Source organism: Stegodyphus dumicola, chromosome 10 (assembly GCF_044657685.1).
Source record: "Stegodyphus dumicola isolate Sdum_Otavi_A_Nest chromosome 10, ASM4465768v1".
Classification (NCBI taxonomy): domain Eukaryota; kingdom Metazoa; phylum Arthropoda; class Arachnida; order Araneae; family Eresidae; genus Stegodyphus; species Stegodyphus dumicola.
The window spans coordinates 160,710,379-160,736,605 of record NC_140777.1 but is presented as its reverse complement, the minus strand read 5'-3'; the positions used below and the strand labels follow the sequence as shown (position 1 = coordinate 160,736,605).

General features: G+C 29.6%; 1 protein-coding gene and 1 long non-coding RNA gene across 3 annotated transcripts in view; both read right to left on the bottom strand.

The window, feature by feature from the left end:
- Positions 1-947: 947 nt before the first annotated feature.
- Positions 948-6,442, bottom strand: LOC146995176 (uncharacterized). The gene is made up of 3 exons (XR_015043600.1): positions 5,630-6,442; positions 4,000-4,042; positions 948-1,325 (listed from the first exon to the last, which is right to left on the bottom strand). It is a non-coding gene; the product is annotated as an uncharacterized LOC146995176 (long non-coding RNA).
- Positions 6,443-21,866: 15,424 nt separating this feature from the next.
- Positions 21,867-26,227, bottom strand: part of Glys (glycogen [starch] synthase) — a 106,161-nt gene continuing 101,800 nt past the window's right edge. Inside the window, exons 14-15 of one of the 2 annotated variants that reach the window (XM_035370513.2) lie at positions 23,777-23,845; positions 21,867-23,162 (exon numbers count right to left, since the gene is read on the bottom strand). In XM_035370513.2, the coding sequence (XP_035226404.1) occupies positions 23,016-23,162; positions 23,777-23,845 (216 nt within the window). In that variant the 3' untranslated portion in view covers positions 21,867-23,015. The remainder of the gene's footprint in view (positions 23,163-23,776; positions 23,846-26,227) is intronic. The other variant, XM_085825771.1, reaches the window with a different exon arrangement.

Sequence of the window (26,227 nt, the reverse complement as noted above, 5' to 3'; positions counted from 1 at the left end):
TCATTCGCATATGCAAAGAAAACATAGGGAAGATTTAGGTCAATTATTATCAAATATATAAGTTTTTGTACCGTAAAATACAGGGAATATCTACGTTAATTTCTATCTAAAGTACAATATAGTTAATTACCAAATTCAGTAAACGACTGTAGAGCAAAAGAAAACATCATACATTTAGATTATTTGAATAAGTGTGCTAAATTTTAAAATTGTTAAATATAAACCAGGAGGAATAATGTAGAAAATTTACCTTTTCCAATAGTTACGAAGTTTACTTTTTACTTATTTTCCTTGAAGATGAATGTTTAATGTCACAAATATTGCATTCATATCTTCAGATAATAACTTAATTTTAACAAATATATATATATTTATTTATTAAAATTAAGTTTATCAAAAACATGTTAAAGAAAATATTAATTTGCATGTAAGTATATCGAGTAACTACTGTTTTAGTTACACACATAATTATGATATGTAAAAATTTTACACTTATCAGTCAATCTTACAATGTATTGTAATCTATTATTGCTGCCTTTCTCAGTTTAAAATCTTATAAATATATTAGATCAGTACTAAAAGTTCACCTCTACAAAAGAAATGCTTTAACGAGGCATTTTTAAAAAGTTCCCTTTTACAATGTAACTGTTAATTTCATAAATAAGTTCATAAAATTATGCAAATTCAAAATTACCTAAATATTTTCTTTTTTATCTTATCTTATATACCAGATAAAATTTTAAAAAGTTAATTTGTTTAGGAATATTGAAGTTTTTAAATATTTATGTCGTGACTTTTTCTATAACATCATTATGAATGTACATGCTGATGTGGACATACCAATTATTTTTTTTTTCATCAAATAGCTTTATGATATTAAATGATTTAAAAGGAGGCAACTGGACAAAAGAAAGCAATTAGAAGTTGGCTAATTTTTATTAATTTGTTGTCAAATGCCTGCATTTTAGATTACGCTCATATGATGACAATGAGTTATTTAAATTATTATGAACATATCCCACATAAATTAACAAGTATCAAATTTCAAGTTGTTTGAAGTATTATGAACTGTAATACTTGCAAAAGAAATACACATGAAATTAATTTAAGAATTAGGTTTATTTTACAGGTATTCAAAAACTGCAATTACTGTTAAACAATAAAAACTAACATTAAATCTGAAGAGTATAATTTTTTTCAATAATAGAATTCAACATAGATTTCATTTAGCTCGCCATATTTGTTCTATATTTCGCTGTCTTTAATATCCTGCTCGATTTTTGTAACAGTGAATTCTTTGTCACCCTATGTTTTGAGAACAGCTCCTAAACAAGAAAAAGAAAAATTTGTAATAATTTCACACTTCAGATGTTTTCAGTTTTTAAATATAGTTGAAGTATTAAAAGATGCATATAAAATGCACTGAGTATTTCATATTTAAAAATATACATTTCAGTAATTAAAAATGTAAGTTTATACTATCACACAGTAAACTTCAATTATATACCTTACACAATGCCTATAATTTCAAGTAAAAAATACCTAAAGATTTGTTTAGAACTGCAAGATTAAGAAAGTCTTTAATGGCTATGTTTGTATTTAAGTATACGAGAAAAAACTTAATTTTGCATTAGCCTTTCCAATTTTACTCCTACATATAGTAAAGAATATTCGCTTTCTTACAGATAACTTTTTCTCAAATAAAGAGTAAGCAGAAAACTAATCACAACACCATATACATATAACAATACTTTATAAACATACGTATATGCATTAACAGGCTATTTTACACATTTCAATAAACCAGAAACCAATACACAATCAAAAGTATTATCAATAAATTCCCCAGAATCAGAACACAAATCTTTAATTATGATAACAATGGCATCTCAGTTAGCAACATAAAATATTTTAAGTCTATATTCATATGCATTCTAAGCAAACAGAAAGCTAAATAACAATAAAATTATAAATACCATAAAAAAGTTAAAAGCCACGTAGAATGATAGCAAGACTAAATGAAGTATTCCTTCAAAAATCAATTTAAATTCAAAAATTTGCCTTTCTATTTAACATCTCAAAATAGGGTTACTGCTTTCACTAACTAAATTTCCTGTCTTGGCAAAATAAAAATTGTCACTTCTGTTGCAGGAAATATTTGCTGCAAACTTGATAAATCAGATTACAATAACATTAAACAAATAACATGAAAAATTGAAAAAAGAAATTTTATTTGAAATTATTTATTAACTCATGGAAAGACAGACAGTATTTCCAACTTATTAAATTCAATTACACTTTAAATTTGTCAAACCAATATTGGTACTTTTCCATTTTGCTGGTGCAAGTGATAAAGTTGCCCAAAACGGTACAACCGATGCCAAACAGAATATCCTCGCTGGTAACCTTTTACGTTTCCTTTTTAAAACAAGTCACAGCTATTTCTATCAGATTGAATGTTTTTTTAAATACTGGGATACAATTACACAGAATTTTTACCAGATAGTTCAATTTTATGTCCTAAGGCCATTCGTGGTAATTAAATCGATTAGGATGCAATCACATGCTCACCCGAAAATATAGAAAAGGCAAAATCAAGGGTTAAATTCATCAATTCTAATGAGAATGCACTAACAAAGTAAAGCACTGCGGTTTTACATAATTTCTGAGTAAGCTATTCATACGAAATGAAATAATTCTTGCATTTAAACTTGTATTCCAAATTAAGATTTAACTTGAAATTAATGTAGATAATTACTGAGAGAATTAGCGTAGTTTAAAATGAGATGAGATCACTTCGGGTCATGTGATATGAAACAGAGAATCAGAATGTTATACCATGAAAGCATAGTAAATTCTTAAATTAATCTCTTTTTACAAATACAAATTAATGTCTTTCTACAAATTTATTGTCTTTATTTATTATCATTTTACAAAATTTTAAACGATATTTTACAAAATTTTAAACAAAATTAAAAGATATGCCTTTAAAATAAAAATTTCTTAGAACTAACATTTGTTAACATTTTTTATGTGTATATTGTGTGTTGTCGCCAATAAAGTCTGCTTGGCAAGATTTGCGCCGGTGAAACGGAAAAGTACCCTAATATTTTGCATGTTTTTAAAACATAATTTTCATAAATTTACTATTTTAGGGAGGCTCGGTAGCTCAGTGGCTAGTGTGTCACGCAGCAGCACCAGAGGTCCGGCGTTTGATTTTCAGGCTGGGCAAGGTTGAAACAGCCTTTCATCCCTTGAGTGGGTTGATAAAATTAGTACCAAGTTCCATTGGGGACTAAATACCAGGGGGACTGCAACAGGCTGACCACTTATGCACAAACACTACAGAGCTCACCGTCTAGAAAGTAGATATCAAGGCATTGCCAGCCATGGCTCTCTAAGGGCTGTTTGTGTCATCCAGTTTAGTTTTAAGTTTTACTATTTTAGTAACAAAAGTACATCTGTAACAGGTTTGGTTTAGGTTTATTTGATTACTGCAAAGCACAATAGTGCTCTCTGCCTAAGGTGAGGAATGCCTTCGTGAAAGACTTTCTAAACGAAACTGGCTTGTATACATGTTACACATGGAAAAAAACCCCGGAAACGGCCATGCAGCCAGACCGTTCGCGGGATTCGAACGTCGAACTGAACTACCAGTGTTCAGCGACTTTACTGCTGGGCCGTTGGCGAGCCTTCTATTACACAGGACCTGTGTGTGCAGGATCACCTTCGAAATTAAGAGAGTTGTATTTAAAATCAGTGCTAAACTAAAGCTGCTTTCTTGCCCAATTTTATACTATTGAAAATACCGGTAATTGTCAAAATTACTCGTAATCAATATGTGTAAGATTATTAATGAGCTGCCAAACCGCAGTTAACCATGTAATATACTACATTCAACATTATTATTTTTCTTTTTGGATTTCAGGTTTTCATTATTTCTGCCATTATATCTGAAACAGGACATAAAGATTGAGTTAATGTAGAATAGAAAATTACCTTGCAACATATCCAATATGACTAAGTGGCGGTACTTCATTCTCTAGAAAAACATTTTAAATTATTATACTTAAAATTCATATTTGTTACAGCAAAACATCATTAACACTATAAACCAGAGTTGAATGAAAATCTAGTTTAACTCCATTCTTGAAAACTAGTTTATAACTTTCAATTTAATTTTAAAATAATAAAAAATAAGGTACGTATTATGATGACTACCTAGATATCTCGCCCAAACTGGCAATCCTTGTAGGTTATACAGGTTAACCCTAACATAGGTTATAGAGGGCAGTAAGATAGAAAGTATTAATCCCACACTAGGGACTCTAACATTTGGTGGGAACAGTTTTAAAAGTAAAACGCATATTTATAGTTAACCAACACAAAACAAAAATAATAGTCCTTTAGGAACAAAGCCCCTTTGGACTAATGAATAAATTAACAACTTTTAGCTATTTTTCTTCTTGTAAAAAATAGACATACAGAATATTTTTGAAAATAACAGTACTTTAAGCATGCATTTTCCACATATTTAACACAATAATTCATTCTAGTTCTGTTGCAATACTGGCAAAGGTACTCCTCTGTTATTAGGACGGGATTCAGAAATGTACAATGAAACCTCGAGATACGAGGAAAGTATAAGCAAAATACAAGCATTGACTCGAGTAATGAGCAATGAGCCAGGCTGTTGGTATGGGTGGCGCCATTTCCCTATCCGGCTCAACTGGGAAAATCCCCTTGTCAGATCTCTCAGTGTTCTTTTATATACGTGTTTGTGCACTTGTAAGTTAATTGTTTTGACATTTAACGTGAAAATAATTATTTCAAATGCATGCAAAAGCCTCGCAAAAAGATTGTTAGATATGTAAGCATGTCTATATGCATGTGTGCGCTTATATGTGTATAAGTATACACATACATACATAAAGAAACACATACACACATGAGCACCTACATTTAAAAATGCATGAATATAGACACATTTCTGAATCTGGTCCTGATAACAGAAGAATACCTAAATGAATCATAGGACTTGCATTAATCAGTTTTATTAGAATTCTTAAATGCAGAGGATTTATATTAATCAGTTTTATTAGAATTCTTAAATGCAGAGAATTTCATGTTCACTATCTGAAAATTTAGTTTCATTTCCAGCTGAAACTATATCAGGACAATCTCATTTATATTATTTCCCTCTAACAACTGAACATTTTTAAAACCTTTTCTATTCCATGGAAAACTAATGCTACATTTAACATATATTTTCTAAATCTAAAAATTTTAAGTTAGCTTAGAAACTGTAATCATTCTTAAAAAAGCTTGATTTATGCAGATGTTAGATCAATAAAATTACTTCCCTGTGAAAAAGTAATATGGCATTGAACAACATGATTTTACACATCAAGATATACTAAGTGAAAATTCCTGAAATGTTTTATTTCTTGGTATCTCACTGTGCAAGAATTGTATAAATAAGACTATAAAAAAAATGTTTAGTAAATACTATGAAGAAAATTGGTTACATTATTTACAGTTCATAATTAATAGAAAATAAATCATTTCTTAGCTTATCAGAATTTATTTTTATCACATTCATAAACAGTACTAATTTAAACAAACATACCATTATGATTTCAATAACTATGAAATAGAAAATCCAAATCTGCATCTTTGATGGTCTAGTAGATTGGACGTCTCGTTTACTACAATTCAGCAGGATGCTGACTCCCCAGACTGTAATATATATATATATTTAATTTACAAGGGAAAAAGGAACAAAATTATAAACATTTTCTTGGTTTTATATTAGCATTTCTGCACATTTATAATTTTCATTTTTTAACTATCTAGTTATATCAAAATATTTGATTTAGTAAAATATAATTCAAATAATTTAAGGTATTTTAGATCAAATACTAACTTTTCAATAAAAAAATTTTTTCATGCAAGTCTAGTAATCAACAATAACTATCAAGTTTTGATTTCGAAAATTATTTTCAGAGAAACCTGAGGCTGCAGTAAATAGTAATAAATTTATTCAAAACTGAAAGTAAAGCATTCTTACTTTATTTTCTTTCTTTAACTATGGCAGATCTTTTAAAATGACAAAATAAAACAAACAAAAAAGAAATGCATTCATGAAAGGACTTTTAGAAAACTTGATATATTTCAGTAATTACAAGTCAGGGTTGCCACTCAAACAGGAGAATGAAATTCCCTGACTTTTCCAGGTTTTCCAGGTATGTTTCGAGAAAATTCCAGTCTATCCGCGTAATGTACGTTCGCTGTGCTAAGAAGTAAATTAATTATGGTATTACTTGTACTGTGTAACAAATTCACTTAATTATTCAATAAATCCCAGAGGACATTTATTCTTAATTATTCTTGGTACACTTTGTTTGATAATTTTGTTTACTTTTCCACTTAAGAAACTTAATAAAATTTAAGATATCTACATTGGATAACAATTGTACATTTTATTTAATTATTATTCATGATCATCACTAGTTCAACATGAGGCTAATCCGGTTCTTATAAATCACAACACAATGCTAAATGTTAGGTTAGATTTTAGGTAAATTTAATTTGTGTGAGGTGTCTTCTTAAAAGGCACCTTAACACTTGAAAACACAAATATAATTATAATAGGAGTTGTTTTCTCCACTGAAAATTGAGATTAGAATCTTCTCAATCTGGAATAAAATAAGGCTTTTTGGTACTTTTCCGTTTCGCCGGCGCAAATCTCGCCAAGCAGACTTTATTGGCGACAACATACAGTATACACATAAAAAATATTAAAAAAATGTTAGTTCTAAGAATTCCTTTTTTGAAGGCATAAACATTTTAATATCGCTTAAAATTTTATAAAAAGCCAATAAATAAAGACAATAAATTTGTAAAAAGACATTAATTTAAGAATTTACTATGCTTTCATGGTTCAACATCCTGATTCGCCGGTTTATATCACGTGACACCAAGCGATCTCATCTCAGGTAAACTACTCTACAAAAATCTAATGCTCTCAGTAATTGTCTACATTAATTTCAAGTTAAATCTTAATTTGGAACACAAGTTTAAATGCAAGAAATATTTCAATTCGTACGAATAGCTTACTCAGAAATTATGTAAAACTGCAATGCTTTACTTCGCTAATGCATTCTCGTTAGAATTGATGAATTTAACCCTTGACTTTTCTGTATTTTCGGCTTCGGGTTAAGCGCTGTGATTGCATCCTGATTGACTTAATTACCGAAAATGGCCTTAGACATAAAACTGAACTATCTGATAAAAATTCTATGTAATTATATGCCAGTATTGAAAGAAACAATCAATCTGATAAGAAAAAGCTGCGACTTGTTTTGAAAATGAGGCTTAAAAGGTTACCAGCGAGAATATTCCGTTTGGCATCGGTTGTACCATTATTGGCGACTTTATCGCTTGCGCCGGCAAAACGGAAAAGTACCGGCTTTTTTTGCAGACATTCTGCAGCTAAATGAAAGAAAGAAATCTATTTAATGATATTTTTTTACTAAATTGAGGTATTTTATATTTATTTCACAGCATACATAAGGAAAAAATATGTGCATTAAATTTCGTGATGTCATCATACTGCTAGAATTAATTTCAGGATTATGCCAGAGAAAATTTCCTCAAATTTGGAAATATTATTTACTAATGATAAATAAATTTAGAGGGAAAAAGCAACATTAAATGATATGAATAACATAAAAATGAAGATAATTACTTAAAAATTGAATTAGAATAATCAACGATATTTTAGCGAATATAGTTATATTACATGGTTAGCCTAGACGACTGATTACTATTTTTTTAGACAAGGTATTTATTAAAAAAAAAAAAAAAAAAAAAAAAAAAAAAAAAAAGAGACTTTTGCGGTAAAATCCTAGTATACGGTACGGCTTTCGCACGATTATGACTCGTTTACTGCTCATCATCATGTCGCCAAATCCAACGAGATAATATACTGGTAGAGAGCTTATTGCAACCTTCAACCGGTTCCAACATTAGTGTCATGTGACTGCTGCGCGAATTCCGAAAGTCCGCAAATACTTTACATTGCTTTCTATGGGACGAAAGACTGCTGCTCTGCTTGGTCACATAAAATTTAAGTAAAAATGGTTATTCGCTGCAGCACCTATGGATGTAAAGAAAGTTTCGTGAAAGGAGGACCTGTAACCTTTCATAGGTAAGTTAAAACTGCATGATTTATTATTTTATTTTCAGTATTTCTGTCGTTTTACTATCTCTGTTGAATTGGTTGGAAATTTTCAGCCATATTGTACAAGAAAATTGCCGCTGTATATGACATTTTCAGCATGTATTATTAGCATCAAAATGTATATTAAATACTGTGACACTATTTACTGGATTCATCCTTTACAAATAATTGAATTTTATATGTTTTTTCCGTGTATTCCGTTGAAATAGAAAGCTGCGCCAATTGGCGTTAACTTTTTTTCGCCAAGTCGTACGCGTTTTGATTTCATAAACAATTACTGCTTGCGATAAAAAAAGAAAAATGCTGTTATTAGCATTAAATTATTGAGAAAAGATTGTGCGATATGTTTACTTTGTTAAAAAAAAAAAAAAAAAAGCTGAAGATCTTGATTCATGCAACATTGAACATAAACAGTTAAACAGCATTATTTTAAAAATCAGATTACTTTTATAGAGCTCAATGCTGTATCATTATTTTCTATAAAATCAATTAAAATAAAAATAATCTGGATTATAATTCTGTCTCATCTACGATGCTGTTAGAAATTTAATGTAATTGAAAAAATGTGATGTAAAAAACTTAACCATATTTTAAATAGTATTTAAAAAAAAAAGGAGAGTGAGAGAATTTTTAACTGTAATATCGTTTTGATCCTATTAATAAATACTGAGTTGAAGTTTGTTACCGTTTGATACATATTCAATATAAAATATTTGTTATAGTTAATAAGATGTATTCATCCCCCCATGACATACACATGAGTGTGGAAATCAGTAATTAAGATTGCATTATTTTGTTCCAGTAATATAATCTCAAGAAAAGAGAGTGCATTATTATGTTTCAGTAATATAATCTCAAGAAAAGAGAGGTGGTGCTCATTTTAGAAGTTGAACCTGCATGCAGTGAAATATAATTTTGTTAATAGATTTTTATTAAGAAAGAATTGTTGATGACAAAATCAAACTAACTTTTTTCAGCATTGCCTTGAGCACAAATTTTTCCCATCATTAACAATCTAATTTGAAAGTGACTCATTTTCTTTTAAATTTCACTTGACTCTCTTTTCTCTAGAAGGCACCTTTTGACCTGTAATTTGATGTATTACAAATTGTGTTTTTGAATGTACGTACTATTGTAAAATAATTTTAAGAGAACTTTAAGGTAGTCCAAAAGGACCCTTTGATTTCCATTCCAATACAGAATCACGAAATAAGAATTCTCATGTAATAAAAGGCTAAAGGGAAAAATGCCATCTCCATATACAGACAATTATATTATTGTTTTGACTCTAATTGTAGGTATATTTACATTTCTTTCCAATGAAAAATTACTACACTTTTAAAATTTCATGATATTTTTCAGCATGTACTTAAAGAATTCTTAAATGATTCTGAAAAATTACCATTCTTCTGCAGTATACCTGTATGACCTGGAATACATATATGTGTGTAATTTAATACTTCATTTGCTACTTTAGTACAATTAAGTTTCTTTTTTTTTTCATTTATAGTTTCCCTAAAGATCCAGAAAGGCAAAAACAATGGGAAGTACAACTGCGGCGGGAAAACTTTAGAGTAACCAAGTATTCAAAGTTATGTTCGAAACATTTTACATCAGACTGCTTCGATAGAACAAAGTTTGGAGGCACCTGGTTAAAGGCCACAGCAATTCCAACGTTATTTAATTTCCCTTCTCACAAAAAAATTTTTACAAGCGAAAGTCGTCAAAAAAGCCACTTCAGCCCAATCCAGAAGAGTCTATGCACTATTCAGAAAGTAAGTGATGCTCTATTTTCAATTTCAGTATCATGTACTTAACATACTTATTTATGTATGTGAGAGAGAGAGTCGAGGAAGAAATTGTACTTTGATTAAGTCTAACATAACATGCTGTGATGTAGTAATTTTTTTCTTTGAATTCTATTAATTGTATTGGTTTCAATATGTTAAATAGCATTTTTAGAGAGAAAAATAGTTTTGTAAGTAGGTGAATTTTGTTGCATTCTAGACTTATATTCAGTTTAGAATTTCCAGAAGGCTTGTAATTTACTTTTAGCCTACTTTTTTATTTATGTTTATGTTTCAGTTTCATTTGTAAATTAAATTTAATGAACTTAGCTTGAAAATTTTATGCAATTGCTAATTAAAGCAACTAAAACACTTGAACTATTACACGATAAAGTAATCTGAGATTATGGGAACTTTTAAAACTAATTTAGTTTATATCTACAACATCTTGCCTGAACTCTAATATTTTGCAAGGTATTGAAAGCTTGTGAAGAAAAACCCATTATTTATTTTTTACTAATTTAAGATGGCAAATTACCCTCAAAATCTCCTTGCTTGCTATAAATATTCATGTTTCATAACTTTTAATTCTGTTTCCTCTCAGAAAGACTTTACACAAATAAAATAATCCTTTTCCTCCACACCAAATCAAATTATTAGCCATAAAATTACTGAAATGCGTTATTAAGCTCCATATGAGTATGATTTATAAATAATAATAATTATTATTAATATAACACTTATATTTAATATTTCGTCTTGAAATCTGTTGTAGGTTCAGCAAGTACATCTGTAACTCCTGAAAGAAGGAAACGGCTGCATTACTTGGGAGATTTTAATGATGAGGATGTTACATCTCCAAGTAAAGCAAAAAAAGTTCTTGAAATAGCTCAGCAGCAAAATATCAGCATGAAAAGAAAAATTAAATTGTTAGATAAACAGAACAAAAGACTGAAGAAGCGTGTGGCCTCTTTAGACGAGCTGCTGACTGAGTTAAAAACTCAGAATTTAATATCTGATTCAGCGTCAACAATTTTAGGGGTAAGCTTAACAAATTTTTACAATATCCAGTTTTGTATCTCTCTTACAATTATTTTATCCATCATTTCCCAGAGAAATTGTGCTTTTAACTATAGTTTTGGTTTTTAACTATAACTTAATTTAGGGGTAATTCATAAATGATGTTGCACATTTTCATAAAATTTTTTATCCTCCTTCCCTTGCCAAATGTCAGGCTATTACATAAACATATACTTTCACTTCTGATTTAAAGCTGGGAAATGCTGATCTAAATCATTTAGTAAGAATCAGTAGAATTTTTATTAATCCCAGGAAAGTTGTTTTAGCCCCAATAGAAAGAAATACCCTCAATTTTTGTAATTTCAAAATTTAATCAGCTGATTTTAAATGCTGTTTTTTAACCAAAATGTGTGTGATGTTACACTTTTTATTACTCTTCTTCCCCCTTGTGACAATTGCACAAACCCCCTCCCCCATCAGAGCGTGACATCATTTTTGAATGGCCCCTTATCATGCACCCTAAGATATAATGAATACTTGCTGAGAATTTTCAAAATGTAATAATCAGAAATATATGTCTAATCAAGTAATTCTTTGATTAAGGAAATGACATGCAGGATGCAATGTCACAGGTTGTATTTCCATTAGTGTCATGAAAATATTGCATCTGTAGGTTTTTTTAAATATTTTTGAGGTGACCATTACATAAAAATGTTATGAGTTATTGCTAAAACTCATCTATGTTTTATTATATTATATTTAAAATTTTTATGTTTAATATTATATTAAAATCTTAATTTTTTTGCTCCCTTCCTCTAGTTGTCTGCTGCAGGGGACTTCATAGAAAGACTTGAATGTAGTAATTCAAGAGCTGAATATTCAGAAGACCTCCGAACATTTGCCATGACTTTAAATTTTTATTCGGCAAAAGCATATAATTATGTCAGACAAATGTTCAACGACAGTCTTCCCCATCCTTCTACTTTAAGAAGGTGGTATGGTAAAGTTAGTGGTTCTCCTGGATTTACGAAGGAAGCCCTACAATCATTGAAACTTAAAGCAGAAGAAGCTTTAAAGATAAACAAAACCATTTATGGAGCTCTTATTGTCGATAAAATGGCAATACAACATATTGAATGGGATAGAACTCGTTTTACTGGATATGTTGACTTAGGTACTGACATAGATGATGATGAGCTGCCTCATGCAAAAGAGGCTTTAGTTTTCATGGTGAATGCCATTAATGGAAGCTGGAAGGTTCCAGTTTCGTATTTTTTGATAAATGGGTTAAATGCTCTAGAAAGAGCCAATCTTATTAATGAGGCCCTTCATTATCTTCAAGAGACTGGCATTAGAATTATAAGTTTGACATTTGATGGTTGCAGTAGCAATATTGCAACTGCAAATGCATTAGGTGCAAATTTACAAAGCAATAATTTAATCAATTATTTTCCACACCCTGCCACCGGAGACAATGTGTATGTCATAATGGATCCTTGCCATATGTTGAAACTTGTTAGAAATTGCTTGGCATCAAAAGGATCCATTGTTGATGGTGACAGTGGCTTCATTTTGTGGGAGCATATAATCAATTTAGAAAAATTTCAAAAGGAGCAAGGCCTTCATGCTGCAACAAAGTTACGGGCACGACACATAGAATGGTATCGTGAAAAAATGAAGGTTAAACTTGCAGCCCAGGTTCTCAGTAATAGTGTTGTTGATGCTCTTTTATATTTAGAAAACGATTTAAAACACCCCACATTCATTTGCTGTGCTCCAACCATAAAATTTTTAAAAATATTCAATAGCCTTTTTGACATCTTAAACAGCAAAAACCTATTAAGTAAAGATTTTAAATCTCCAATTAAGCCCCAAAATAAAGATACTATATTAAATTTCTTAAATACAGCACAAGAATACATAAAAAACTTAAGAACAAGTAAAATGGGAGAATACATATTGCATAGCAACAGGAAAACAGGATTTTTAGTTTGCATCAATAGTATTAAATCGTTATATATTGAGCTGTGTGAAATTTCACCTCACCCATTAAACTTTTTCCTGACATACAAATTATCACAGGACCACCTTGAGTTATTTTTCAGTGCCATACACACAAAAGGTGGTCATAACAACAACCCTACTGCAAAACAATTTAAAGCAGCATATGTTCACTTACTGATGCACCATCACATAATGACATCAGGTAGTGCAAATTGCATCGTTTTAGACGATACAAATATTTTAAATGTGAGCAGTTCCACTAATATGTACTTGAAGTCAATCAATTTCAACTCCACAGATACCTTTAAAGGTGATTTTAATTTTTCTGAGAATTGTGTTACTGAAGATCATTCTTTTGCATTAACAAGCTGTAAACAGTTCTCAGACTTTGTTAGTGATGTTGTTGCATACATTGCTGGTAGTGTTGTTAAAAAATTGAAAAATGCATTAAAATGTGATACTTGTATATATTCTCTGTCTCATGTTGGTTTAAGAGTTGATTATACACAAAGTAAATTATTAGGTAGAAAAAATAGGGGAGGATTAATAGTTCCATCTGGTAGTGTTGTGAAGATATGTAGAGCAGCTGAGAAATCTTTTCGAACCACCCAAGCTTCTGGAAAACTTAAACAAAAAAACATTATGGCTTCATTAATTTCAGATAGTGTTAAATGTATAATAGAAAACTCTCCAAATATATTTTTAGGCATGCATGAACATATTTTAAATAATGAGCCTTTAGATAACCATAGAAGTTCTTTGATAAAAGCCATTCTGTTTGAATACCTGAAAATACGACTGTACTATGCAGGTAAAGTTGAAACAGAAAAACTTCAGAACAAAAACGTACGTAGTGTTAACACAAAAATTACACTTTTTAAGGGACAATAATATTTTAAGTTTTATTCAAGTCCTGTATTTTTAAAAATAAAAGTATGTATTTTTAATTTGTAGTTTGTATTTTATTTACATTGTTTTATGTATTCATTTTTTAAAAGTAAATATCACATTCTTTATATATCTATAAAGATTTCAGTGGTTCGACAAGCTAATTTTTTAAAAATATATACCATCTCCAAAAATAATAATAATAAATAAAAGAAGTTTGATAAGTCAACTTTTTCATATTAGAGCCATATATAGGGTGCAACAAACAACGGTGCAAATAATTTAAAGCGATTATTAAAAATATAGATAAAATATTCAGGAAAAAAAGGTTATTATTATTGTATTTCATATTATATTGCATTATTGTATTTCATAAAGTTATTCATGTAGTATATAACAATAACTAGTTTCTATATTTTGGCCAAATTGTGTGTTTTTGTTTTAAAAAGCTCATTACTTATTCACATATCAAGAATAAGAAATTTGGAATATACTTGACTACCATTTTGAGTAGGTGATTTTTAGTACTTGTTCTTGATATACTTTAGAATAAATAATTTTAATAAATAAAATAAAGCATTAATCCACTTAAAATAAAAATATACTACTTTGTATGAACACCAAACTTTTAAAATATGAGCAGGACATGCTTTTCAAACGAAAAGGTTTATTTCTTCATCAGATGCAAGTTGGATCCTTTGCAGCTGGTGAAGAGTGAAAACTTTTTATTCAAAACGTGCGTTCTGCTCACGTTTAAAAGATTAGTGTTCATGATAAGTAGTATATTTTTGTTTTACTTAATTTTTGAGTGTTTATTTGTAATTAAGCCACTTACTTTATAGTAAATACTATATTTAAATGCACATTTTCATAATGTGTTTATTTAATTGGGATACAGGAATAAAATAGAATATGTATTGTCATGTTTGAATTTATAATTCAGAAAGAAAATTTTATTTTGAAAATGTACATTTTACAGCTGATCTGCAAAATATGAAATCTTACTAAATTTAATGTACAGTTAAGGCAGTAGCTTCCAAGTTTGCATGAAATTATTTTCTGGACATTGCTGAATTTATAAGCACTTTAATATGCAAGTAACTGAATAAAATGGGCATAATCAATTACTTAATAAAGATCTTTTTAAAAATAAAAAATTCTTTACTATCCTACATTTCCATAATGCAAGTACTATTGCTAACACCGAGAGGTCAAAAGTAAATGAAATTCTTCCAAAAACTATTTCTGACTTTAAATTAATTAAAATTATGTTTACTTAAATATATGAAAGTAAAATATTTTTCTTTAATATTTTACTTTCATATATTTAAGTAAACATAATTTTAATTAATTAATTCAGTATAATTTATCTTTTTGTATCATAAACTATATTAAGTTTGGACAGTAATAGTTTATAGTTCCAGCTGAAAGTCAACAATCTGTAAGTATATACATGTAATACAATGTGATTTTCTTTGTCTCTTTAGGATGCAATGCATTAAAATTAAACGAGATTTTTTTACCTTCTCAAATATTATAACAGTAGTGCAATTAATTTTTTAACGTTATTCAAATTAAAGTTTCCATCTCATTTTTTATTATTTATTTTAGATTTTCTTCCTAAAATTATTTAACCTAAAGATCTTAAACAATGGTGCAAATAATTTAAAGCGATTATTAAAAATATAGATAAAATATTCAGGGGAAAAGGGGTTAAGTTATATCTAAATATAATTGTAAAAAATCGAACAACCTAATTCGAGGTCGTTGTCTGCTGACTGCTAGGAGACGGAAATAAAAAGCACTACTTGCCATATCAAAAGCGGGCCAAACTGGCGATGAACAGTCTAAGCTATCACTCCCCAAGAGCATTAGTCACGTGGTATATGTTGGAGACATCCTAGCAGACGAATTCTCTGTGGGTGAGCCGTCTACCTGTACACGTAAATGCTATTACGCGGCTAGAAAGCCGAGGGAAAATTCGCCAAGGGATTTGGCAACGGAACCTGGCGGCCAGAATTTCCCTCTCCGCGATGTGTACAGGAAATTGAGAAACACGTGTTAAGAAGAAACGTTCTTTGACAAAAAAACTACGAAAATCCGTTTTTAAATTATTGAATTTTAAAAACGGATTTTCGTAGTTCCCCCCCTCAAAATAACTAATCCATGAATTAATTTACTTGCGCCAAAAAATATTTTCTTTTCCTTTAGAGTTTAAAGAAATTTGAAACGATATTCATTTTATGAATTCTTGATAACGTGACCTTCGAACTTCGACACCGTTTTTGAGCTTTGGCGACAGATATATATAGCGCATGCACAGCTGTTTCCCTCTATGATGGAACGGAGCCACGTCTGTTGCAGAGAGGTTTTCTTTCTTTACAATACATATTTTTTGATTCTAACCTTCATAGTACCGTATACTAGGATTAAACCCATTTTGTTTTATACGAGAACAGGTACTTTCTTTAGTTCATGCACTGCACATGCGATTCTCGAGGTTACTGGAAACTTGATTTGCCTTTCTAAAAGACAATCAAATTGGAGTTACGAAAATTGGCTCTATGCCAGCTGCCCGAATGACACTCACGTGATACACAATTCGCCAAAAAAGTGATCTCTTCCGACGTCGGCGCAAAACTCGCCTTTTTTGGCGGGATCGTTGTATGAAATTCCCTGACTTTTCCAGATTTTGACTAAAACACTTAAATTCCCTGACTTTTCCCTGAATTTTTTGGTCAATTTCCGAATTCCCTCACTTTTTCCGGTTTTCCAGATAGCGTGGCAACCCTGACAAGTGCATGAAAATTCAGTATATGTAAAATAAAATGAACAAAGTACTTGTGTTTCTATTGCATAAAATTTCCTGTTTTAATAGCACAATATCTTTGAGTTAAAGATTATATATTAAAGCAAATTTAAGAAATTAAATTATTTTTAGGGAAGACACTAAGCAAATAAAAAATTTTGAATTTCATAAATAAATGAAAGTTACATGCTTTATTTTCTGGCATAATGTAGATAATATTTCCAGAACAGATTTCTGAACAATTAATCATGTTAATATTGCCTTTCTTTTTCCATTAAAAGCTACTTGTATTTCCTGCTTAATTACAGTATGCTTTAAGATAAACATTAAAACGTTTGAGTAAAAATAATATAACTATAAAAAGGTGAGACACATAGAAACAGGACTTACACAAACAGTAAGAAACAGACTAGTGCAAAATTTTTTCAATTTATTGATTTGGTATTCTATGTCATTAACAGTACCAAATCCTGAAAATGAATCATAAGGCACGTACACAAAAGAACAACACATGGAAAATCACATTTCCTACACAGACGCTATTTATAAAATTTTATCTAGGTGAAGAAAGTACAAGTATTAAACACTGAAAATATAAAATATTCATTTACTTTCTTCAAATAATTAGTAACATCGATGGATTCAGTCACAAACGCCAATCCAGTATCCTTTGCGACTCTACCATTCTTTTCGACCTCCATTGCTGACTTCACAAATATCCCACTACAACCGGAAGTAGAAAGTGTCTGCTTTGCCATTGGTCAGTGAACAAGAATTGCAATGCTTTTTTTTTTCTTCTTTTTAATTAAACATATTAAGAAAGCCTTTAAATTAGCATATGAAATAAACTTACTTTTGCATTATATAAATTTATATTCACAGCATCTCTGTATTAAAGTAATAATTAAATTTTTCTACAAAAAATAGAAATGTCCGTGTATGCGCATGTTCAGTGTATAATCATTAATCCGGTTAATTTTTATAAGTTAGCGTAAAATTAACTATGTAAATTTTGAGTTCATTCAACTGGACCCTTGTACTTATTCTGTAGATCTCCATATTAAGAATGTCTTTAACTGTTTCAGGAAAAATATAAAATATAATTATTTATTTACATTACTTATTTATTTTTTCCTCATATAAAAATTATTAAAATCGCTATATCATTTTTCCCGTACATTAAACAAAATTAAAAAAATTTAGCCTCATATGATTTTTATAACAAAGATTAAAGGAACTGAAATATATGTAAAATATCAGGATTCAGCTTGCAATTTCGTAGAGTTATTATTATTATTATTAAATAAAAATATTAGTATATCTTTGATTATAATTAATGATCCTTTGGTCTACATTAAACTATTGTTCAAGAAGTTAAACATTTCCAAGCATCTTCTGCTCTATTTGTTATTCTATTCCTCGATATGAAAGATTAGCTAGTCTTATTCCAATTTAATTGCTCACATTTTCTAAATAAAATAAGGCGAGTATTGTACCAAACTCAGTAAGAACAGAAATTTAATATACAGCTTATTCCAGTTAAATGGGTAATAGGATTTTCATAAAAGAAATTAAATTTTGTAAATTAATGTACGTGTTGATATGAATAAAAATAACAAATTTGATATAAGAAAATAAATAAGTTATTTTGAAGATCTTTGAATTAAGAAAATATAATTTTTTGCAAAAATGCACGTTAAGATTTAGCTCACATGTTAAAATTCATAGAAAAATTTAGACTCATATATGAATGGCCTTGTTTTCATGTTCATGGGCAAGGAAAACAAAGTGAAATGCCAAAAATACACTAAATATTTTGAATTAATAAACTTCATTTTAAATCTTTTTAGATTTCTTATAATATCCGTAAAAGTGACGAATGAAATATACCATAAAGGCAGTAGTTTCTTTCAGAACATTCGATCCGTATAATATGTGTAAAAGTGACGAATAAAATATACCATTATGGCGGTAGTTTTTTTCAGTATATTCGGATTCGTATAATTTTCGTAAAAATAACGTGTGGAAAATAACGATCAAGAGTCAACAGCAACTTCAGCCTTTTTCATTCGTAAAAATTTCGTGAAAGTAACGCGCTAAAAATACCATACCCTTATTTCACCAAAATTTTATACGTATATTTTTGGAGACGTGCTGCCTGGGTATTTGTTTCATCCACACTTCTTTTTTTAAATTAAAAATTATTTCAATAAAAAAAAGGAATTGCTTTATAATCGTCCTTCCAATTTAAGGAACACTTCAGTAAAGGATTTAAAAAATTATTCAAAAAAAAAAAAAAAAAAAAAAAAAAATAATTATGAAAAAGTGCGAAACTGCACATATTGAATCACTTATTAACACACTGTTGTTAGGCGCTTCGCATTGGTGCGTTATGGTGGGAGCGGGCAATTTTTTAAAAAATCCTCACAAATTTTGTCGTTACGTAAAATCCCTATAAATTGAAAACTACTTTGAATTTTTTTATGAAACTGATTTTCTCAACTTAAAATGTATTCTTCATCGTTATTATGAAAGATAGGCACTTTTTGCATAAATGCATATAAAATATACAGTTGAAAGTACAAAAAATGGAAAAATTTATAATTTTTGTCAATATTATTTATTACCAAAATTTTTCAATAAACAAATAACTTAATGAAGTAAATAATGAACACTAATAATGTTTTATAGTGTGATAACGCTCAAAACATTTACCTCCATGAAGAGATACGCCGCAAAATTTATGCATAAAACAAGTTTCACTTTGTACTTTTTGAGATGCACACACTCGACATTGTCTTTGCGCAAATTTTTTCTTTCTGGTTCCAACAATTTTTCTAGAACGTGTTTTTTCATATCCGTCAACAATCTTACTGGTGGATCATGTTTAGGTGCCCTCTTTCTGAAAGTGGATGGTCCTGGCTCTTGATTGTTATCTTTGGTTCGTACCGACGAACCGGAATCAGTAACCCAATGCAAAGTTACTTCATATAAGAATTTCTTATATTCTACTTTGTTGCTTCTTGTTAAATTATAGACAACAAAGGAATTGAACAATGTGCAATTTATAATGTACATTGTTACTAATTTTGTCCATTTTGTTGTCTTTCGTAATATTGAATAGGAAGACAAATACTGATCTACACGGTTGACACCTTTCATAAAGTTATAATCAATCAATGCATTTGGTTTAGTTATTTTTTGGCATGTGTTTCTGTCAATATTGTGACTTTTATTTCTGCCGAATGTATAGTCGAAATAAGGCCCACTTCTTTTTTTGATTGTCAGATTTGAAGTAAAATATCCCCTTTACGGCGAAAGACTGTCTGTCCTTTTCTGAGATTTGTCTTTTTTAGACACTCCAATAAACCTTTATTTTTTCTGATGGTTCCACATACCCTAATTTTTATTTCGCAAAAGGGCTTGAGTGTTTGTTATCAACACACTTATAATAATTATCCATATACAGAGTGTGCCGGACATCTGTATATGGAGATACAACTGTCTGTATTGTCTCTATCGGCCGTGACCCCTCACCAGAATAAATTTCAAAATTACAGATGTATCCTGTATCACTCTCACTAGTATGCCGTATTTTATAAATTTTCCTGTATTATAAACTCTGAAAAATAACTGGTATAATGCCTTCATCCACAGATAGTTGCTGTTTAGGTTTGTATATGTTCACAAATTTCGGGAAAAAATAATCAATTATGAACCTGACTTTGGTCAAGCAGTCTGATTCATTATTGATATTCTCGTTATTGTTTTAATACCAACCTTCCATATTTACCGATATCTATCTCTAGACATTGTTTTTGCAAAGGATGGCATTTCTGTGCAAGGACCTGTGGCCCAGTACTCGTCTCTTCTATCTTTTCGAACTTGCCCCATGAAAATAAATTAGTCCCAAAAATTTCCTCATTTTCAATATGATATCCTTCCATTTCACACTTTTTGAGGTATTTTGAAATTATTTATATTTTGGTAATAATACCTATTCAATTCTTCAACAAAATATGTGAACAAGTCATCTCCAATAAACAAGTTTAACGCATTGGTTATGGATTCGGGAACAGTATCAACATTTATCCTAGGGCGACTTAAAAACTTCTCTAAGATCGGTGGATTATCGGTCAATGACCATTCTTCTTCATGTTCGTCAGAACTTGATTTAGACTCAGACGGAATACAGATAAATCTTTGAGGTCGTGAAATAATGTCTTCATTGCCACTCTCCTCCTCACTCTATCTATCGATATCACTATCGCATGAATAATCTCACAAATTTCCTGGTTGCTTTTGTCTTCACTGTATCTCATTTTATCAGCATTTACAGTATTTATGTATAAAAAATAACTATACCACTTTTACTAGAAAAACAATTATTGAAAGAGTTCAATAACAAATTTGACTCAAGATAATTATAAAAAATACAAAATATCACTAAAAAACTCGCGATTTTTGAAAATATAGGTTTGCAATGTGGAAAATACCATTCTTCCTAAGGAGATGTCTAAACACCGATAAATACCTGAATTCACTAAAAATAAAACGACTCAAAATTCATAAATTTGCAGGCATAATGTGTTGTGATAAGCACATTTATCGCTATTATTTATGACCTTACCGCCCCATACCTAATCTATTGTGGGAATGTCTATACCTGTGTAAACTATGTATAAATAAGCGGCATAACAAACATACACACATGTAGTAACTCATATTAGCTACGCTTCCCGAGTTCTACCACCAGTCCATAAAAAACGTATCACTACGTGATCCACCCTCTATGTACAACAGTTGGCAAAAAACGTAATTTTACATGTCCCGGCTCATTTATCGCTATTATTTATGACCTTACCGTCCCATACCTAATCTATTGTGGGAATGCTTATGCCTGCATAGTACTATGTATAAATAAGCAGCATAAAAAACACACATGCAGTAACTCATATTTGCTACTTGTCCTGCGTTCTACCACCAGTCCATAAAAAACGTATCCGCCCACCCTCATGCACAGTTGGCGAAACGTAATTTTACGTGTCCCGACTACAATGTGTTAAATTAATCCTTGAGTGCACTGAGAGATTTACAGAAACACATACAAATGTAAAATTTATAACAGTTTAATCTAGTATTTATACAGTGTGTGCAATTATAATGAAAACATGAAATTTAAATATGGCACTGAATAATAGCTTAAGGACATCGCATGGCAAAATAGAGTAGGATTGCTTTGTACCTGCTACTGTAAATTAAATGGCAGCTTACACTTGCACAGTCAGGGGAAGATTGTACAGAAGGCATGTAGGAATACGATCTGAACTTTTAATCAAATAAGTTTGAATAATAAATTTTGAATTTCAATACTTACATCATGATTTGTTTGTATTCAAAATTATTTTTTTAAATAACTGACACAAAGTATTAAATGAAGTGCAAACAGGATAAGAGAATAATTTTAAGTTTGATTTATACTTGATACAATTCAGAATTGCATGTTATGAATTTTTTATATCCTTGTATAAACTTTTCATAGTCTGTGCAAATTCAATACAGCATGCAATATAAGTTAAAATGCTCAAACAGTATTTTCAGATATAAATACTGCATGAATTATTCTGACTTGTTTATGATAGTTAAACAATATATTTCAATAAAATTATTACGATACTTAAAACATTTAAACCAGAGCATATATTATCATCTGTGAAAGTGACAGAGTATTCATACTTGAAATTTTATGTATATATTAAATTTTTCACACAGTTTTTTACATGAAATTTAGTGATGTAATCAAAACTGAATCTTCACAATTAAGTATATTACAAAGAAATAGTAAACAAATCTTATTAATAAACTTTTAAAATATAACGAAAAATATTTTTTTCCACCTTATATAAATAAGTATATCACTGATTTCTATCTAAGAAACATTAATCATCAGTAAACACACATTTGCAATATTATCATTTGCTTTAGGTAAAAATATCAAAAATAGGATATATGACAAAACATTTATCACAAACGTTGTCATTATTTGTTAAATGTATGATTTATTCTTCAGCACTGACTGACAACAAATATATTCAAATGATTAATGCAATTAAAATTGGGAGGCTAAACTACTACTAAAATTATTTAAGAAAGTAATTTTAAAATAGAAAAATTAAATTTTCAAGATATATATCTGGTTCAATCATACACTGAGTATCGACAATGAATTAGCATTGAATTAAAATAATTTAAATTTCTAAGATCAAAGTTCAGGTTCGCCATGTTCTTCATCAGACAATTCTTCTTCATCACTACCATGTTCTGATGGTGCAGGAGTAGAAGCTCGCGAGCTTAACGGTGATGGAGGCTCTGACATGGGTCTTGGATATTTCATCTGCATTTTGGTTTTCTGTTGGAAAAAGAAAAAGCTGTTATGAATTTTATTTTTAGAGAAAGACACCATGCTGTTTTTACTTCTTTTGAAAATTAGCTTCTAAAAATTCACAGCTTGGTAATTTACCTTAAAATTATTATTTTAAATAACATATTACTTAACTAAAAGTTATTAAGGCATTTTTTTACAAAAATATACATTATTCAAGTTGGGCTCAGGAGTTTAAAATGGTTTAAGTAACAGTTCTAAAAACTAATCAACTATATGACTATAATAATTAAATTACTTTAATCAGAATGTATACAATTTAAAAATATATATATATCAGCTTCTGAAAAGTGTAAAAGAGCAAGTATTTTAAAGAATTCCTAGGTTATTTACTTATTTATTTAAATTTTATTTTTAGCAGAAGTTTTAATCTATGGATATGTTTGAAATTATCATAATTTCTTTTCTAAGAAATTATATAAAATATCTGAAGCAATATTTTTAAACAAAAATTTAATAGTACAAATTTCAATAAAAAGGAATATCAAGTACAGAAGAATTTTGGTGCATTTAAATTCAGTAAACATCACTGAAAAAGGTAACTGCTAATATAAATTGTGCATTAAGTTTCTTTTCCATACCATTGCTTCATCTTCTAAGACTTCAGGATGGGTCTTATGAAGAGCCATTTGTCGAGCTTGTCTATAATACTTAAAATGGGGGGAAAAAAAACTTAAAATGAAATACAATGAATACATTAAAATGAATACGTAACTATAATAATAATAAAAATAAAAAAAATAAAAATAAAAACTAATTTATTTTCATCACTACCATGTTCTGATGGTGCAGGAGTAGAAGCTGTTTTATTATGGAATATAAAACAGCTGTTTTATTATGGAATATAATATATAATAATGTTTTATTATGGAAGTAAAATTCCATAATAAAACATTATATATATATATATATATATATATATGTATGTATATATATTATAAGTGTTTTCTGAGCACTTATGTAAATAAAAGTTTTTTAAAATAATAAAAAGAGTAATGCATTTATTATAAGCAAGTACTAACACACACTGATAACACTATTTTATGATTACTAATTATAAACACAAGTTACAATTTTCATCAATCAATTTCCTGTTAATCCTAGTATATAAATTTTCTGAAACATCAGAAGATAAATTATAAGCTTGCCAAATAATTGTCAAAAACACTTCCACCTTCTCTCTATTGAATGCATTTTCCATATGTCTTCACTGATTACTCTGCTTTATTTTCAAAGTAAGGTCCAACTCTTAATTTTAAAAGTTTATACAGTACAGTCCGAGATCCGGACTTGTCGAAATTTGGACGATTCTGGATTTGGGATTTTTACGGCTAAATCATCAGTTTAAATCTAGTAGGATGGCATGTAGAAATTACAAGATTAAAAATATGAAAACGTGATTTATGAAATAATGAAGCATTCATGACCTAAAGACATAATTTTTTGTTTCGTCATAAAGTTCCTTTTTTCAAGTCTTAATTGCTGTGTCAATAATTCTAATTAACTTGTCAGCCGAATTTATTTTATTTTCAATAACCTATCTGTCACTTTCTTAACTATCGGTAGCGGTATTTTCTGGATCCAGAACTATACTACAGATTTTGCCGTCCGTTAATTGATTGATGATTGAGGCATTGTCATCACAATGACAAACTTCTGTTATATCATCTGCATTTATCAACATTTCTCCATATTTCTTTAAAAATCCATTAATTGAAAAATTTCACCTTTGGTTTGCAATATCCGAAAACCTTCAAATTCGCAGGTACATCATCCTTATCATGAAATATGGTAGCTGGCCATAAATTATGCCAAGCATATTTTAAAGCAGCTGGAAAGACATCCTCTCACGATCTTGGGATGCTCCACACAGATTTTTATGCTAAAATATTTCAAAAATTCTTCAATAGTCTCGCCATAATTCAAGAAATTTAGCATGAAATTTTAGTTTGCATTTCAGCATGTGCACTATTCCAATATCCATAGGCTGAATAATGGACGTATAGTTTGGAGGAAAGAATAATATGGATGCAATATCTTTCACTATTTTTGCGGCATCAGTTAAATCAATCAAATTCAAATATTGTCGAGCCTCGGGTACGAAATGATTTTCAAACCAATCATTTCATTAATGCTTGTGTCATTCATGCTCTTTTATTTGCATGATATATAATGGAGAAAATCTTCACTCGTTTAAATGCATGAGGTCGTACAATTTTTCTGATTGTGAAAAGTTTACACTTGTGTGTTCCTGCAGCAATTGCGCGTGCTAAAATTTTTACTCTCGCTTTGGAATTTTTGACACCAGTTGGAGCCTTTTCTGTAGAGGGTTTCCAAGGTATTTTGTGGTACATATTGCCAGAAAAGACCAGTTTCATCAGCATTGTAAATTTGTTCTGGCGACAACTTTTCACTGTTAATGAGTTCACCATGGTGATTTTTAAATTTGGTTAACCAAATCTGCCGAATATGTGTGCTCACTTCTTCATGAAATATTTTGGCTTGAGCCATTAGCATTAGACCCGTCAATGGCATGCCCTTGCGGTGTCTCTCTCCAACGATTCAATCATCACTTTGTCATGATCGCCACTTTTAGCATAGCGAATAATTTTTCTGTTATTCATTGCGAGTGGGATGTCAGAATCCACAAAAAATTCAAGAAGTTCTTTTTTCAGTTTTCTTATGTCATACGCAGTTGCCTTTCCAATGCCATACACCTCACATAATTTTAAAAAAGGATATACCTTTATCCAATTTTTGCAGCAATTCCACTTTTTGTTTAATGGATATTGAAATATGCTTTCAATTTGTAGATTCTGTTGCAGCACAAGAATTAAAAGCTCTTTTTGACAAAATCATAAGTTCAAACTTTAATTTTCATAAAACTGCTGCAATAACAGCCGGCAAAAAATAATAAGCTGGATCAAATCAGAAAGTTAAGGAACTTTAAGCAATCTGCTATATTAATTGAAATTCCTTATCAGTAAAGTATAATTTCAGCCTAGTGTAATAATGCCTGCTATGTATCATGA